This window comes from Athene noctua, chromosome 4, assembly GCF_965140245.1.
Source record: "Athene noctua chromosome 4, bAthNoc1.hap1.1, whole genome shotgun sequence".
Classification (NCBI taxonomy): domain Eukaryota; kingdom Metazoa; phylum Chordata; class Aves; order Strigiformes; family Strigidae; genus Athene; species Athene noctua.
Genome location: NC_134040.1, coordinates 57,885,484 through 57,904,593, shown reverse-complemented (window position 1 = coordinate 57,904,593; position 19,110 = coordinate 57,885,484). Strand labels below are relative to the sequence as shown.

Genomic DNA, 19,110 nt, shown 5'->3' with positions numbered 1-19,110 from the left:
CCACAGCAACACAAGTCCATCTTAACTACTTACAGTTCAGACTTTGCAATCCGGTAAGAGAAGCTTGTGTGAAATTCTTACCTCCTCTATACTCCCAAAATATACGGAATATTTTGTCACCAGTCTGTTATTTGGACTCTAGTTTTTATGATCATCACTACATTTTGTTTACTTTCAGTTAGCAACAGTTCAGGTCATGACTACAATTAACACCCTGAAGTAACATGCTATGGTAATGCAAACAAATACCAGTTCAGCCTAAATACCTGAACCAGCCCAGAAAGACCACCACACATATCAATCCTATTCAGACAGTTACTTATTGCATGGCAGATCAGCTTTCAGAGAGGGGAAAAAAGGAATATTGGGCTTTATGAGGTTCAGGATACAGGTTTCACACTTGGAGTACGTTACTGGAAATGAGTAGTGCTAAAACGGGGGAAAAAAAACCCCAAGGTGGAAGAAGTCTCAGTAGCGCTATGGCACAAAAGGCAGCTGGAAACTGTAAAGCATAAGGGATGGCTGGGTATGTCCCGCTGTTGGCGAGTGCCACTGAACACATGCCCAGGCCTTCTAAGATTGGATCTTGTCTCTCCTTTCTCTTTTCCTTCTTCCCTCCCCCCAGCCTCTGCATGGAGAAACCACTCAGTAGAAATGATTGAGCACATCTGGAAAACGCATGCCAGGAACTTCCTGGTGGTGGTGGTGGAGGTGGGGAGTCAGGCAGGCAGCAATGAACAGGGAGTGGGGAGGGGTGGAATAAATAAAAAAGAGAGTCGGATACTTCCATATTTTAGTTTGGTATCTGTTAATAATTTGTTCCAAAAAGGCATGTGGCTCTTCCTAAAGGTTTGCCAGCAATACAGCATCTCACTATTTTCTGCTCTCTACTTACTATGATTGTTGTGATCTGGATCATGTTTGCTTCCCATAGGCACATTAAAAAATAATAATTAAAAAAAAAAAAAGTCTACATTGCTCTTTGCATGGGCACAGACTAGTCAAGATACAGATTCTAAAGCACTGAAATTGTTGCTGAGTTTCCTTATTCCCTGATCTGACAGAACTTAGGGCAAGTACCCATCTATCCCTAGCAGACATGAAGCAACCAGCCAGATTAATTACTCTGAAAATACCATGTGTTTCCTCCAAAAGGAAAATGACACCTGAGTGGCAGTGAGAGATCCTGAGTGATAGTATTAGCAAGAGCAGCAAAATGTCCCAGTGACAGGGACTTCTCTCCCTACAGAACCTGTAGAAAGCAGCAGACTACAGAAGTTTGTTCTCCATTTGGATGCAGTTTCAAGATTTCCCCCCACACACACACTTCAAAGTTCCTTCTTACCTCCTCCCTCCCATCACTAATTGCAGTTTTGTTTATTGAAAATTTACATTTAATTCCTTGAGAACTGTTTTCTGCTATCTTTCCAAATGCCAAGAGCCACAAATCTGAGCCGTAAGAAATATATAGACTTCAAAGTGAAATCTACACACTTGAATTTCTGTACTTGTTCAAAAACCAGATTCAATTCATTCCAAAGATCGACATTTTTTGATCTTTTCAGCTAAAATAATGTAGTAATTTCTTACTTCAGCAACATCCTTATTTTGTAAATGCTGCGACTGATTCAACAACAGTGAATGGTGTGAACATGCACCTTTGTCTGAAAAGAAGCTAAAAGATCTTACCAGCCAAGAGGTGGTGTTATCTGTCCAACCCCCCCTGGAGACAAGGGATAGAAGGTAGGGAGATCAGGAGCTGGAGGATGCCTGGACATGCCTGTTAAAGAGCACAGAAGAATGAATGACTTTCCCCTCAAAATACTACAGGTGAGCTACAGTACACGGCTAACACAGCCAACACTACGATGGAATTAGTGCTCTGGATAACAACCACCTTCTTGGTTAGTGTTAAAAGCAAATGGCTACCCATGCCACCTTTAAAATAATAACTAACTTGCACATGATATTGCAATTCAAAGGTAAATACTAGAAAAAACAAAGTGGAAGGAGGCAATAAATGCATGGATAAGGACCTGCGCAAGTTTAGATCTCCTGTACAGCATATTAGGCAATACTGTCCTCTCAACGGTTTCACCAAACCTGATCGAATCCTGAGGACCTCTTCTAACACAGCATGAAACAAGAGGAAAATAAAGCGTTGTCAAAGAGGCAGCACAGCAGAGCTATTAGATTAGGTAAATTGCTACTCGTACATTTTTGCAGGTTCCCTTATGGATTCACAGATTTTGGAAACTTGCTACCACAGAGGATCAGTGGTTAATTAAGAATCATTTTCAGGCCTGTAATGGTCACACTTGATATGATTCATTTGGCTTCCAATTGTCACTCCAGCTCCAACTAAGCTCTTCATCAAGTTGACTCCTGTGGGCTCCAAGGTCAATCTGTTTTGCATTGGTCGTATTTCATGGAAAAATAAAAGTCTGATCAGGAATGATCCATCAGCTCACATTCCCCAGAACACAGAGTCCTACAACTGCAAGAATCACCTCAAGATTAAAGCTAATCCTCGTCCCAAAAGGGTCTGTGGTCTCCATTCTTCACCTAAACCTTGTGCCCCCAAGAGACATGGAATTATGGTTGCAGAGGCCACAAAGACATCGGTTTATTTAAATGTGTTTGGGGAAGAGGGGGCTGAAGCAGAAGGAATTGTTAAGTCTACTTCACATGTTAAATCAGCTGCTTTAAAAGGGTATTAAATATTTATGTCGTGACACTCCAGAGGTCCAAGACTGAGTGTGTGCTACCTTGAGACTTGGTTTATAGATTGATGCTACTGATTTATTCCCTGCCCCCCCCCCTCCAGTTTGTATGTAAATCTTCTGAATTTAATTATAAGATCTGAAGAATATCTTTCAGGACTATGTAGAGGAAAGGATGGAAAACAATACTGGTGGTGTTATTGTCTCAAAAAAGCTAAATTCTCAATCTTGGAACCACAACCTGAGTGAGGATCAAACTTCTGGCCTGTTGTCTTTTCAAAGGTATAAAACAGCTGGTGGCTGACAGGAGAAGGAACACTTTATATATCCCAGGGTTTTTACATGAGAGGGAATGTTCTTTCAGAGCAGATTTTTTTTTTCTTTTTTTAAAAAAGGTGAAAAAACAAGCCCAGCGTCTCATCTCTCTCTCCTCTCCTGGGAGTGATGACACAACCTTGCCCCTGCCAGACCAAGTTCTGTGCAAGGAGATGAGCCACTCCTTCCCCAAAATCCACGTTTCTGACCCATGGGGACAATGCTGCTCTCCCTACACTAACGTACAGTGGTTACTGCTAGTCTAAAACTTCTGGCCCCATTACAGGGGGCTGCCAGCTACCTAACACCCAGCAGGAACACATGCAGCTACTGTATGACCAGCAGTCTCCAAAGCAAGTTCTTGCTCATGAGAGGGTTAAGAAAAATAAAAAATAAAAATTTAAAAAAAAAAAAAGGAAGAAAGAAGGAATAGCTTTTAGCAAGGTGGTGGCTGTGAGTCCATCCCAAAGTGTTCAAGGTGCAAGAGGCAGTGCTGTGGGCAAGCCACTGTGGACCCCCTTGTTGGGGGATTTTGGTGGGAGGAGGGCACCCTGGCATCAGGGCTGGGGCGCCAGGGAAGTGCCTTGTTCCAGACCCATGGTGGGAGGCGAGGACAGAAACAATGGTCAGAGGCATTTGGCAGAGGACCTGAGGGAAAAAAAAAAAATCCTCTTCTTGCAGCAACTGCATGGGCCACTTCACTGGGGCTGCTCCCACATGCCAGCGGCGCCAAAAGGGGGAGTATGGAAAGACCACACACATCAAGGAGACTGTCACAGCTGAAACCAGAAATCTCCAGCCCGTGTTATCCATCCCCATCTTTGCCAGATGCTAAGCAAAGGGATCAAGAGCCCATTCGGGAACACCGGAGGGGCACAAGCTCTGTGCTAGAGATGTCCCTTGCCGTCCCCCCGCAGAGTCCCTTGCTAGGCTTGTGCTTGGGGACAGGAACACGAGCAGTGGGATGCACTGGGGCTGGACAGGGGAGAGGGCAAGAAGAGGTAGGAGGGAGGATGGGCAGCAGAAACAACAAACCAGATGTCATCCAGTTTGGGTCTGCTGGACAAGAGTACAAAAATAAACCAGCAGTAAAGAATTGGGGCACAGGAAAGCAAAACCATCATGTGGTAAGGGAAAACCTCTTGAGCTCACGAACTGCAGCAGCGGGGTGTGCCCCAGCCATCGCAGCCATCTTGGGCAAGAGGTGGAAATCCTGTTCTCTAACGCATGGCCCGCCTGGGATTTCAAGGAACAAGCGTGAACATCCTTCTCCTGGGCACTGATGCAAAGGAAGAAGACAAATGAGGACAGAAGGTCTCCATTTGCTTCTTCCAACTCTGAAAAAGTTATTATACATGTATTTACAGGCCAGGCTTTCCAGGCAGAGTGCTTTTTGTGTTCCCCCTCCCTAAAAACAACCCCAACTAACTAACCAACAACAGCAAAAAACACATACAGCCATAAGGCCACAGTATTTTCTGGATGTAGCCCATGTTATTACCTGCATAGCAAGGCCAAAATAAAAACTAGGCATTCAGGAAAGTCAAAACTAAAAAAAAGTCTATCTCCCTGAATGATGGTGGCTAGACAGCTTTCCAGATAAATGGGACAACTGTGCATGTAGGATGTGTGCCCAAGTAAAACAGAGCTTCACCATCTTGTCAATTAGGTGTCACACCACGTGGTGGGACATGTGAATGCAGAAAGAGGCAGGGAAAGGCACCCTCCAGGACCAGTCCTGGCACAAACTGCCTTCACACCCATGCACAGACATCCCGATTACAGTGAACACCTTCACAAACTCTCTGCTCCCTCTCCTTCCTTCCCCACCACCAACTCTCCCTCACAGGCTTCTCCTCCTTGGGTGCTTTCCCAAACCCCAGCTCAGACCCATTCTGACCAGGGTCAGTCCTTCCCTTGCACCTCCCCAACAATGATCGTGTGCGCCCACCCCCTGCAGCTCCTGCATCCCAATGCAAGCAAGCACACCCTCCCTCCCCAGGAAACCCCTGGGTTTGCTGGGGTGCTGGGCGGGAGCTTTTGGCACAGGCTGGGCTCGGCACCTCAAGAGGTTGTCGGTGCTTCCCCAGGGGCCTGCTGACTGACACAGAGCAGGGCTGATGCTCCGGATGAGGATCTGAGAGGCTTTTTTTGTTTGTTTTAAGGAGTCCTAGGGGTGCAGAGAAAACTGACAAACACAAGTCAGACATCTAAAATGATGCTTTCTGCATAAGACAGCGGGCACAAGGTTAAAAAAGGTTAGGTTTGCAAAGCCTGAACTTAGGCAGGCTCTTCTGTATTTTATGGGCTATGTTTCCGTTATGCCAACTATTGTATGGAAGAATTCAGACAGCCAGAATACAAGGACATAAAATACAATTTTGAGTAAAAGGAAAAAAGAAAAGGTTTCAATAGCACTACTACTGAAGTACTCTTCCCCCATTTTTGGGAAGGTGAGGGATGATTGCTGTTTCTGTGCTTCAAGCCTTAGACACCACGGGGGATGGTAAGGACTGGCTGATGCTTACTGAGATTTTAAAAGATTTTGATGAGTAAAGCAAGCCTGAATTACCACATTAGAAAGAGCATGAAGATTTAAACAGTCATGTTAAATATCAGCATCACAGCAGAATTACTGTCTGTGAAAGCAGTCACGCGCACCTGGAACCTTGCCTCTAAAATATTACAAATGAAGTTATATCAGCAGCATGGGGGACACCAGGACTGCGCTGCATACCCACTGTGCTGGGATGGGATGGGCTCACCTTGTTTGGAGCTGACGTCGGAGGGGATGTGAGATGGGTGCGACCCTGGGGAAAAGTGCTCATCGCTGTAGGTGATAAGAGGGGTAAGGGGGTGAACCGCATGAGAAGGCTGTACCACTGGCACCTTGTTTGACTGCAAGAGAAGAGAAGAAAAAAAAAAAATTAAATAGTGTTAGCAAGGCAGCGCTTATGCATTTAAAAAAAAAAAAAGGCACTTCCAAAATATTTTTTTTTTACGTGTTTGTATTACTGAAGCAGGAGAAATAGATGAACAGACACGACATTGGGGCTGGTGGATGGCAACCAGGTTTGCTGCCAGAATCAGCATCCTTGAACCACTGGCACCTGAGGGGGGATGTGGGCATTGAGGAAATGCAGAGAAATAGGTGGGGGCTGGAAGCAGGAGAGGTGTTTGGGAGACACGGAGATGGGGCTGGGGAAGCCATAGCCAGAGAGCCGCAGGGCAGGAGCAGGATCAGCACCATGGCGGGCAGGTAGGCACCATGAACCAAGGGCTGCGAATGAAGGATGGCAGAGCCAGCAGCAGCACTGAGCAAAACCTTCAGTTACAGGATCAGCATTAAAAAACCCAAAGGTTTAAAGTTGCCGCATCTCCAGCTTTAAGAGCAACACAAGCTTCATCAACTTCACTCCTCCTCTCCATTGCTCTCCTGCACAAATGCGGTATGGCGCCGCTGGGACAAGCCCCTGCCATTGTCAGAGGGTACAGCAGGTTTTCTCCCTTGCAGTTTTACAAACTGTGATTGAAATCTCTTGGTCCGTGCAGCAAGCAACCAAAAAAACGCCCTTAAAAGCCTGATTTTTTTATATAAGTGGTTGGCAGTGGCCTCTCAGAGGGGTCAGTTAGGGGGAAGACCTGCTGACTGCCTGGGGACAGCTGGAGGCCTCTCACTGCATCATGCCAAGGAAAATTCAAAGTGCTACAAACACCTGAGAGGGTCCTGAAATGGTGTCATAGGGCAATGTCCATGCAGGCCAAGATGCACACTTCCCATCAGTGCTTCCCACAGTGGCACAGGGGAAGAGGCACTCGGAACAACAGAGGGATGCCACTCAAAATCACGCTCTTGGATCAAGGCTGCAAGACAATGGGACTCGTCTATCCCAACAAAATGCTGCCATATTAACACTACTCTTCCCGTGGCAGGACAAGCTGTAGCAATGCCAGCATGTAACAGGCACTCCTCATCTGTACCCTGCCACACTACTCTGCCCCTTAGCAAAAGTAATTACGGCACAAACTGTTTTTTAATAAAATTTTTTTTAAAAAAAGCTGTCCTTCAGACAGAAACACTGATAAAACTCAGCAAGCACAGCCTGTCAAATATAAGGAATTAAGAAAAAAAAATAATTTTAAGAGCCCATTGAAATTAATTTTCTTTTGAGTTCACTGTTGAAATCCTGGAAAAAATACGTGTTAAGACAATACTCCAAGTACAAAGCCAGGATTTTTCTGGACTTCTGGAAGCAGAGGGGTTATTAAATGGACAACTCAATTTATTGTTAAGGCTGGTAGGAGTAGAGGAAAGGGAGCAAATGGGAATTAGTGCAGCATTTTCTGCTTGCCTTGTTTCCAGAGCACCACCTTAAGGAACTTGCATTAGCAGGCAGTATCTTCTTAATGTCTGACCTATCCCTCCAGTCATATAGCTCAGAATCTGGTGCCATGAATTTTTGCTAAATTATGCTATCCTTGCTCTCCTCTTAATTTTACGGTTTTCAACACAGATTTGCTTTCCTGTGGGAAAGAGATAAGAACCTGAGGATTTTAATTTAAGCTTCGGCCTTGTCTTATATTTTGCAAGATGGAGAGAGAAAGCAGCACTGGTAGGTGTTTTAAAGCCAACAAGCATTACGTCCATTTTTGTGACCAAATAATAAAAGCAATATGAATTCTCAATAATATCTATGAGTTGAGTTGTAAAGGGGATAGCTCAGACTGCTATTCATCTTCCCTATCTGTATAAATTCAACAAAAACCAGATGCCAACAAATTTCAGACAATTTACAAATCAGGCCTCAGTCTTTAGCTGCAAGACTTGTGGGCCAGCCCACCATTCAGCAATTACTTTATCAACAATAAACTGTATATTATGAATAAAGGTTGAGCAATAGATGTATTTAGGTCACACACACGCAGCTGCTAATCAGCATTAATTTCTCAAAATTTAGTAATTAACATTTTGTATTATACTGGATGTAATTGTCATGCACGCCCCTGATACCAGCGTTACTTGCTTTCAGAAATCACCCATTTGTACTTTAAGCAAGCCAATCCCCATACTCCCTTGCTCTCCAGTATCCTGCAGATTTTATTTTATTTTCCAATTCTCAATACCTTATCCCCTAAGCCCACGGCAGCGGTTTCAATGGGCGAAGGAACTGTGAGAAGCCAGTAGAAAAGCAAACGGCTTGTCAGGGGGTTTAAAATTAACATATAAACGGGCTATATTGCCATTAAGAGAATTCAGGGGCCTGTAGAGCCAGAAACTAGAAAAAGAATAGTAACAATAAATAATAACAATAATAAAAAGGTCTCCGGCCTGCCTGCCCCTCACTGCTCTAGGAGGGCCTAGAGAGCTCTGGCAGCTAAACCCTGCTGGGCACCCAGGCGTGCCACCAGACAGCGGCTCGGTGGGCACAAGCTGAGCTTCCCCATTCCCTACGGTCCCACCAAGATGACCACAGTGACCCACAGCGGGAGAAAACACAGGGTGACATGTGTGAAATGAAACCAGGATGAGAAAGGCCTGATGACATATTTTCCAAAAGCCCTAGGGACTAAATTGGTTCTGCTATAGCACCTGCCCTACAAGTCAACTTAGATGGGTTATCTGGGCCTTCCTCCCAGAGAGAACACCCTGGAGGTGTTTAAGAGTCGGGTCGACATAGCTCTGAGGGATATGCTGTAGTTGGGAACCGTCAGTGCTAGGTTAATGGTTGGACTGGATGATCTTCAAGGTCTTTTCCAACCTAGATAATTCTGTGATTCGTGAATTCAGGGCAGGAGACCAAGATCTCATGTGCAGACCTGGATGCTCCTGTCACCACCATCTCAACCCTCCCACCCTTGGGCTGGGTTGAGGGGAGGAGTAGATTGCCTCCACGTGCCTTAGCTGGTCCCATGGATGCACCCTTCACCCTGAGGATATCTGGGCTGGAGACAACGCTTAAGCCCCTTCCACTGCCTACTGCTCACAGTGGGCATTACTGCCCCAAAGGCTTTTCAGGGCCACATAACACAGCCAAAATCCTACCTCACACTGAGGTACAAGACAGTGCTGATTAGACTCCTCTTGGAGCAGCTCAGTGTCTTTGCCCATAGGCTTCCTCCTCCTCACAAAAACATGCCATCCCTACATTTGTTTCCCTAAATTGTCCAAAGACGGTGCATACAGCTGCAGAAACACTTGAGTGACTGACAGAGATCTGAACCCAGGGACCGCTGATCTGGGTCAACGTGCTCTCCATGCAGGGGAAACTCAGTCCCCCATGCTTCGCTCAGCACCTGCTAACCAAGCCAGCAACCACCACAGCTCTCTCCAGCCCTCTGGTGACATTTACATCTAATACAGGCATGGTTCATGGAGCACCTTTTCTCCTCAACATAACCTTAAAATCTTCTGCAAAACCCGATCAGTCCACACGCCTTCAGTGAGACAATTACATAATTACCCGTTGTCCTGCATAAGCTTCTTTAATATTTCAGCACAGAAATTATACTTCATCCACCCACCAAAACTTAGTATTTTTGTATAAGCTGGTACCTATGCAGCTTCTAGAAGCACAATAAAGCAGATAAAAATGCAATTTTCATTTCCAAGTCAATCTGAAGAAGTTGGACATATATTGAAACAGTCCCTAACACAGCTCCAACATGGCCTAAGTGGTACAGTACCACACCACATCAGTTTAGTCCCCTTAATTAAACTGCTTCTTGCAAACTGGAAAGTAAAGGAAATTGAACATACAGTCTAGCTCAAGATCTGCAATTTGAAAAAAAAACCCAAAAAACAAAAAAAAACAACCTAAAAATGAGGACCTGTGGTTTACAAACCGGAAGATCTCCTATTATGCTTTAAGGCAACTTGTCACACATGTGTCATAACCTTCAATGTTCATGACAGGTTAACGGCAAAGGGATCACTCATGCCTGTTGGCCTGGGGACACCCAACTGTGCCCCACGAGACCCAGCTCAAAGGGACACTTGCTCCTGAGCAACTAAAGCTTGGTGGCCTCCTTGGAGGCTGCTGGCCCACCAGGGCTCCAGTCCCACTGCACAGTCTTGCAGCACAGCCTATGGGAGCATCCTTTGGGAATGGGCATCGCATTCAAGGGACCTCTTCCCAGCCCTCCCTGAGGCACTTTTGCTGCTTGCTCATCAGCTTGGCCTTCACAGTCAGTATCTTTTATTTCTCCTGAGCACACACTCAGGCTGACATGAGGCAGTGCAGGCAGGGGACAGTACTCTGAAGGGACACCAACAGGGCTAACACACGAGGCTGGGAGAATATATGCATACTGGAAACAGCAAGAGCAGAATTGTTTGGCCAGTTAGTGACAGGATGAAGGTGCTATTCAGCTTTATGGCTGACCTAAAGAACACTAAAATCCCTAATAAAATGTTGGTTGGCAGAGGGTAAGAGCTCGTAGAAAAGAGGACCCTGACCCAGCAACAGGCAGTAGGGTGACGGCAGGAGCTTTGCCATGCACCATACAGCAGTTTAAAACTATTGCTGTGTTAAAGTAATGCAGCAACAACCGCCCAAGTCAGTACAAGAGCAAATGTTTCCCCTGCAAACACAGCAGGCACGATCTGCAAGTGGTAAGGCTTGAACCATACTCAAGCATTTTGGAGAGGGCAAGGAAGGGGGGAAGATGTTCCCCTGCTGTGGCCTTGGCACAGCTGCTGTTACATAGCTGGGTAACCCCTGTAAGTGCTCTGCACTGGTGATGCCACACCTGGATCTGCAGAGTTACTCGCCATTTTAAACATGCGCCTGTCCTCTCATCCGAGGAGTATGCTTGGAGACAGTTTAAATTGATCTCCTGTGAATTGATGGTGAAACACTGTATCCTGGATTCAGTCTGAATTGAGGAAGTTTTCCCTCATTTCTGAGATGCTTCTGAAGAAAAGCAAGATTACCAGAAAAAAAAAAAACAAAACCCAAGCCCTCCCCAAACAGCTAGCTAATGATTCAGCAAAGGCCTGCACCTGTAAGGTATCCTATATGCAACAAGTGTGCAAAAACTATAAAAAGCCTGAGACAACCACGGCAAAAATGCCTGTAGCTCAGCACTGGGCAAGGCGGGTGGCTGGGAGCTCCTGCTGAAGCTGGGGGAACCATTTGTTCCAGCTGCTGCACAGAGAAAGGTATTAAATTAACAACCCTTCAAAGGACCTGCATCGACAAAAGGGGTCCTAGATGGACAGGGGAGTTCGCAAAGAACCACGAGCAAGTGAGCCCGTGTGCACAAGACCCAAGCGTCCCTGGATCAACACCCAAAGAGGTGCTGAACTGGTTTTTGTTTTGTTTTTCCTCTTTTCTTTAAACACAAAGCTGCTTCTAAAAAGCAAAAAAAGGCCCCAGCCTGTCTACTTCTCCTCTCCTGTCAACAAGTTGTGCGTTGGGTACAGGCACTAGCAGATGGTCTTCTCAACTCAGACTAAAATAAGCCAATCAAAAAAACCCAAGACCAACCAAAACTTAAGGATAGAGAAATGCATGCATTCCGTTTTGTTCCTGAAAGAGAGGGTCATTTTGAAAAAAACATGGCTTCAAGTTTTTGACAGCAAATGTTAAATTCAGGGGGAAAACACAACAGATAGCTCCGAAAAAAAAAAATAATTAAAAATCAAACAACTCAAAATCCTTCTATTGCTATAGCAATACCTCAAATTAAAAGTACCACTGACTTGTTGGAGGATTTAAGGATACCTTGACCTGAAGAGACAAGAAAAATCCATTCCTTTTTTAGCCTATTTAAAGTCTAGTTTCTAGAGCCCTGAAATCACGCTTAGGCAGAAAGGTTTTAGCAAACCTAGAAGATGGCAGTTTCAGTTGCCCTCTCAAAATAGCGATACCATTTTAATGGCTAAACTAACTCTGCATTTATGTCTTTGCTTAACAGCTGTTGCAATAAAAATGCACAACCAAGAAGAATGTCGTTTTGGAGCAATGTCAAAACCAGGCTCATTTAGCACAGGGGGACCAGAGGTGGAGAAAAAGGAGGTAACAGTAAGGTGTTTTGGCCAGAACTAGTTGCTAATAGATGAAACAAGCTCATCAACACCAGCAATAATTGCAATTACAATTTGCCACCTCCGTGGGAGCTACTGTACAATCCCTTTCCATAGACAACTTTGCAGAGATGCAGCAAGCTCAATATATCCAGAGCTCAGGTTCTCTGTCCCCAAACCATTTATTTAGAGCAAAGTTTTATGTCCAAAGCTAACCTCCTAGGCTCTTGACAGCAGAGATAATTTTATGCTTAATTTTCAAAACTTTCTTCAATCCTTAGACTGTACAGTTAGGAAAATGACATAGCAGCTATTGGGGGGTGTGGTGGTGAATTTTGGCTTCACCTGAAGCTAAAAGGAGCAAGGATGGGAAAGCACACCTGCAGGAACACCCTGCTTACAGGAAACACAGGCTTAGGAATATTGTGATTTATAAAAGCCAAATAAAAAAGGCTCAGTCTTTTTACCCTGCTTCACAACTTGGCAACAAGAAGCCATTTATCTCACTGACCTTTCATGCTTACAAACAGTGGGGGGTGACACCCCAGAGACTCACCACTGTAAGGAGGCAAAGTGAAACGCTGCATCCACTCTGATGCGAAGATTTACAGCTTTGCAACTGCTAACACTTATTCAGAACAAATCTAGAATCAAAATCACACATTTCAGGGGGTAAACTGATGGCTTGCCAAGGTCAGGAAAAAATCCTCCCGGTCCCCCTTTTCCTCACGTAAGTACTTCAGCGCTTTGCCAAGTAATTAAGTTGTATTTCATGCAGGGAGCCAAGGATGGGAAAAACAAGGTTACTTTAAATCGGTCACTGAAAGCTTCCCCCTCTCCCCAGGACACGTTGCATCAGGCAACTGCAGAGCCACAGCATCCCAGGAGATCCTCAGGAGATGAAGAAAAGAAGCTGCCCGAGCATCAGCAGGCAAAAGAGTCACCCAGGATCCTTGTAGAGCTTTCAGTGGTTATTCAGGAGTAGGAAAAGTTCGTGCCCCTTTTCCAGCTGCCCAGACCACCTTCCTTTTTGCAAAGCCCAGCAGCAAGCTGCTGTGGCTGCAATGCATGGGAAAGGCAGCTTCACGGCCAACAGTGCTGTGCCACGGTCCACAGGCACAAAGATCAGCACCCAAAGCAAAGTGGCTGGAAACACAGACAGCGTACGAGGATAGGCAAGAGAAGTTAGAGCAAACCGCTCTGCTTGAAGCCCGAAGGGTCTGTGCATAGTAAAAACTACAACAACCAGGGGAGCACTGCAAAGAAAAGAATAAATGCGATTTGATAAAGCCTGGGATAAGCATCTATCTAGATGGATTACAATCAGTAACTGGATTCAGGTTAATTGCAAAGTTAGTGAGAAACCACCAGGCTAATGGCTTGTCTACATTCTTGTCTTTTTCCAACCCCCCCCCCCGCCCCGCCCTTCAATCTTGGAAATTAATACAACACAACTGTGAAGGATTTTTGCTGAAAAGTTGTAATAAATATTTGAGTTCCCTCAAGACAGCTTTAAAAACATAGGTGTTGAATCTCTGACAGAAGCATGCTTTATTTCAAGTGTTCATTAAACACTGCCATTAAGTAAGTGATTAAAGCACACCCAGTATTAAAATAGCTCGATTAGAAATCCCCTGCTATCTCCATTTTCTTCTCTCCCGTGACTTCTTAATTTGTTTGTTCTTGCCTGATCAGGAAGGCTGTCAGGAGACCGGGAGCGCTGGTGAACCACGCAGGGAGCCAGGCAGGTCTTGCAAGGCTCCGATCAGGGGAGGACAAGCCCATTTTGTTTTACGTACTGCAAATTCACAAATACACAGATTATACTTCTGCACAGCCCATTAGTTTTAGAAATATGTACTAACAGCTGATAGGGTATTAAATCGCCAACAAAGCCACATGCTTGCAGGGAAAGCTTTTCCGGCTAAAATACTTTGCCGTGTTTTATTTCATTCTCCAAACTCAGCAGCAGATCCTCTCTGATGGCGACTAATTGCCAGTCAACATTCTGCAGTTTGCCAGACAATGCTCATTTTAAGCTCCGGTTCCTGCATGATGGTCCTTTTAACTTTGTCCATTCGAAATGGTTCATCTTTCTCCTGATGTAAATACCTGCACCAAGAAGCCTGCACCCACCAAGTGGCAACCTGCAGCATTAAATCATACACTCAACCCCAGGGGTCACTAAGGACTCCCAAAATCTCATAAATGGGACCACCAGCACTGGAAATACTCCGGATTACGACATGCCCCACAGGTCGCGGCTTCCCTGCACAGCATCCCTGCTTCTGCCTCATGCATCCTTGTCACGCGCAACCAAGTCCTGTCAGCCAAAAAGGTGTTTTCCCCCATGGCTTCCTGACCTGCCCACAGCCCTTTCTGTTTTTTACTGGTCAAGGGGAACACAGGCACTGCAATGTTTTAACAAGGTCAAGCTCGAGCCTCTGAGTCGCAGGGGCCTGGCTTACTAATTGCTTTGACAATAAGGACCATTGCCCTGAACCAGCAGGGGAAGCCCACGGGACATGAGAGGAAGTGGTGCCCACAGCCTGGCTGCTTGCCCAGCCAGGATCAGCAGGGGCATTATGTACTAGGGAGCCCCAGGGGTTTTGGGGGGGGGGGAAAGATGCTGGAGTCCCTCCTGGCGTCACCTCTTGTGCCGTCTTCAGCTCTTCCCAGGGGACGAAGCTGCTTTGGTTTCTGTCACCAGAACTGGCTGCTGAGTTAGGACAAAGACACAAGCTTGTTTTGCTTGCCTTGAGGTTATCAGGATTCCTGCTCACAACAACTTTGATCAATCTTCTCCAGTGTACTCAGACCCGCAAGCTAATGTGCCTCTCCTGGGCAAAGGGATGCACTTCGGTCCAATATTCAAAATGGGGACTCCTCCGCACCCTCGAGCACCCACTTAAATCAAGAATGAAAACCACTCAGGTGAGTGAAACACCATCTACTACATAAGCATACAAGTTCTATGTGGAGCAGACAGTCCGACAACAGCCTCTGAAGCCCGGCGTTCCTGTTCTGGCAGACAACGTGCGTCACAGGATGGGACGACTTTTCCTCATCGGGCTCCTCACGTCCCACAGGATACGGACCCAGGCTCCTGGGGGGAACCGGGAAAAAAACCCGTCCTGCACCCTGGTGACAGGAAGATGCCTTTTGGCATTTGCACACACAGTGGATCAAAAGTGCTTGAAATAGGACCTCTCTTAAATGTATTTACATTGTCTATGTTACAGCCTATTCAACACCACATGCCATAACAAAGACCATCAGAGACCCAGAAGACTGAGAACCGGGTCAACTTCTCTTTGACCAGCAATTTTTAAGATGCACTGAATAGAAATGTTCTTGATTAAGAAAATGCAAGAGCATGACATGCATCCAGAAGACATCTTAGCTCTGTCACATAGAAGGTAAGGACAAGGGCTCAGATGCCTGTGCAAGCAAAACCTCTTGTTCACCATGCCTACATTTGCACCTTAGAGGTTGACCAGGCAGCAACTACTTACTTCTAAGCAAAACAGAGATGAATCTGTGCTGGCCATGCTACCCAACATGACGGACATTTTTGGAATTGTTCTTGCCTCGTCTGCCTTCATAAAAACAGGGACGGGGGGCAAAGATAGAAATGGATGTCGAGGAGCGATGAATTCAACAACATCGATGACTCCTTGTCTGGTCCTTGCTCCTTGCAAGCCTCGCTCCCCACCATGCCATTGCTGCCAAAAGGCTCCTGAGGGGAAACCACCACTGAAGCTGACCCCCACCAGTCCTGAAGTGGCTGACCGTGCTCTGCCAAGAAGCAAGGAGCCCCCACCACTAGGATTTTAGGCATTTCAGGGTAATTTCCCAGCAGAAGTGAAGCAGACGCCCAATGCTGACAGCCAGGGCTGTGTGTGCGGTGTTAAGGGCAGTGGGGGCAGACAGGGCCGGGTGGGATAGATGCAGGGGTTGCCCGGCGTATGACAGGGTATGAAGGAAGCACCAGAGGGGCCCGCTTTCTCAAAATTCAATGCTTCCAGGAACCGCTGACCCTGTAAACGCACTGGAAAAAGTTTTCAAGTAACTTCTGTGAGTCCAGCTAAACCGTATTAACAGATTTATCCAATAACATGCAAATTCAGGTTTTAATGAAAAGTCTTAAGTCCCAGCTCTAAGTGATTTGGACTTTTCTGCTAATGGCATCTGCTAATGACCAAAGATTTAATGCATCAAGTCTTAGCATACATCAGTGCAAACAATATAACCATTTAGTGGAGGTAAAAAGTCATCTCATTAGACATCCATCACTGGATGTGGGCAAGATGGTCCAAAGGCTTAAAATAAAATATTCATTTTTAAACTAAAAAAAAAAAAAAAGCCCTAAAAACGTACAAATGATTAGGCCAAAAGTAGCAGTCTTCTAAAGCTTCCCTAGGATTGAAAATGCAAACTGCAACGTTTATCTGGAGGTAAAACGCATTTGCAAGTACTTAATTTCTGCACCACTGTTCCACAGAAGGCAAAACCAATTTTAACAGGAATTAAAGCAATAGGGCCCTCCAGAAACAGGATGTCTCTTAGACAGGTTATTTGAACATCGGTAGAAGGTCACAACAGGAATTACTTCTCTACCACATTGTGCAAGATGATTTCAGTACAAACAAGTGTTGAAAAGCTACTAGCTTAATTTTATAGATCAGTCCCATGAGGGTTCCTCACGTCAATGAGACACAAAACCATGCTCTAAAGTTACATTTACGTGTAGCTAAAAATATAAAAAACACAGCACACAGCTAAGGAAAAGCAAGAATGACTTGAGCAAGGCATGGGCTCAAAGGAACAGGGCTGCAAACACTTTTTGGCCCAAACCATCAATGCCAACTGTTTCATTTGGACTCCTGGCGTAAACAGGACCAGTAAACCTACTGCAAAACACTGCTGGATGCTGAGCTACCGACACATAACATATGCTTAGTATTTTTACTGAACATCTCAGAAGATACAAAATGACATCTCAGAAGGTACAAAAAAAAGGAACTGACACCTCCCATCCATGGGCTGCATGTGGGAGATGGATGACTCAGGTGAGGGCAGTACTGTAGTTGTAATAGGCCTGTGCAAGCTGCCAGCCTGTTTGCAGGAGAAGTGGAAAAAGTTAGAGAAAAGGGGTACCCAGAAAAGAGGGAGCACCCCACTTTCATACCTGCTGTCTCCCCAGGGCAGCCTAGGAAAGATGTTTTTTCCCCTCCCCAAAGAACTGGCACAGCAACCTCACAGCAAACCTTGCCTCCAGCTGCAGAGACAAGACAACAGAAAAGCCCTTGGAGGGATGCTCCTACATCAGTTTTGGGGCTAGATCAGTCTCTGAGAGGCACCCTGAAATGCACTTTTGTGACCCAGGGAGTCCTCAAGAGCCAAAATGCATCCCAGTGTCAGTGGCATTGGCTCTTCTCTGGCTTTGCTCTAGCACTGTTCATCACTCATCCTCGCCCCTGCCCCACCACCCTGCACCCCCAGGAAGCTGCCCGGACTCCCTTGGCTCATTTTACTGCACAGCACCCTTGGGGTCCCCAAAACCAGGCAATTCCTTCAGTTTTCAGGCCTTATCCATGCAGGCACATGGCTGTCCTGGGCACTGACCTGAAGGCTTGACAGTGCCTGGGGTGGCACCAGTTTGGGCAGCCTGTGAGATAGGGGAACATGGGGAAAAACATGGGGCTCACCTGCCTCCCCTTCCTACCCCACTCAATTTGGTCTGTTACTACTAAGCTTCTTCCTCCAGTTGGCCACAGAGCTTAAAAAAAGGTTGCTGGTATGCACAACACACGTGATGCCTTTTAAATCTTGCATAGGATATTTCTGCCTACTGTTAGACTTTATTTTTTCTTTTTTGTTAATTCAAAAGTTGCCCTTTAAAATTTAAAAATTACTCTTAAAAGAAAAAAAACCACACGCTGCCCACAACCCATGTTTTGTGCAGAAAGCACCTACATCCTCATAAAAATCCTAGGCTGTGCTTTATAACATGGGTAGGAGTCTAAACATCGTAAAAAAGAGCCTAAATTGCCAGATTGCCCAAGCCTCCAGTAAATCACCCTTCCAGATGGGCTTACGGCTGCACACAGAGCCCCACTAGTAGCAACAGGTCACCCCGCAATTATATTTCAATCCTACTAAACTCAACAAACATTACGAGAGTTATGCTCGATTTCATTAAAGAGGCACTTCCGAAGTTTACCATTGCTCCATCATTACCAACAGTTTGATTTTTCATGCAATTAGCGCTCCCCTGTGCAATTAACTCCCCCCTGAAGCGTGGCGGAGAAAGAGGTGGACAATTTCTTATCATAACCGCATCCCTCCTCAGTGCTTTTCATTGCAATAAAGGCCGCACTTGGGAGAAATACAACCATGTTAGACTCTGCAAAACATCACTAAACAATTTATCAGGCAAAAAATTAGCTCATGCCAGGAGAGCCTGGGGAAGCATTCAGCCCCACTCCTCCCTCCGCTGCCAAAAGGACAGATGGTCGAGAGTGCCCAAATGCAACACTAACCCTATATTTTTTGGGGTAGACGCACGAGGTATCTACGAGACCTGCCCATTGCATGCGTGCTGCCATGGGGCAGCAAACCCCAAAATTGCTACAACACCCAGCACGGGTTGGCACTGGGGTTGGGCAAACTCTGCCAGCAACGTTCCCACCCAGCACCCCCTCCAGCTGTTACCACCAGCCAGGAACATGGTCAAGGTCTGCAACCACATGCTGGAGAAAATTTTGTATTTATTACTTTTCTTCCCCACTCCTTCCTGCTCTCTTTCTTTCCTTTGTTCCCAGCAGAACCAGCAGACTCCTTTCCCATTCCCATCATGGTATTTTGGAGGTCAGGACCAGACCCTCGCCCCTCCCCTGCAGAGGGAGCATGTTTTTCACCTCCATGCTCTGGGATCTGAAGATCATCAAAGGTTGGGTGGCAGGCCCCACTGATGCTACACACAGACACATTTTCAGTTTGCACAATGGGTCACATGTCCACATCCAGGCACAGTTTGCC

The 19,110-nt window shown here is 45.8% G+C and overlaps 1 protein-coding gene across 4 annotated transcripts in view; it reads right to left on the bottom strand.

Annotated features, from left to right (window-relative positions):
• LEF1 (lymphoid enhancer binding factor 1) overlaps nucleotides 1-19,110 on the bottom strand; it is a 68,703-nt gene that overhangs the window by 21,900 nt on the left and 27,693 nt on the right. For all 4 annotated transcript variants that reach the window (XM_074905466.1, XM_074905468.1, XM_074905467.1 and 1 more), the window contains exons 4-5: nucleotides 5,804-5,936; nucleotides 1,690-1,780 (exon numbers count right to left, since the gene is read on the bottom strand). In XM_074905466.1, coding sequence (XP_074761567.1) covers nucleotides 1,690-1,780; nucleotides 5,804-5,936 — 224 coding nt within the window. The remainder of the gene's footprint in view (nucleotides 1-1,689; nucleotides 1,781-5,803; nucleotides 5,937-19,110) is intronic.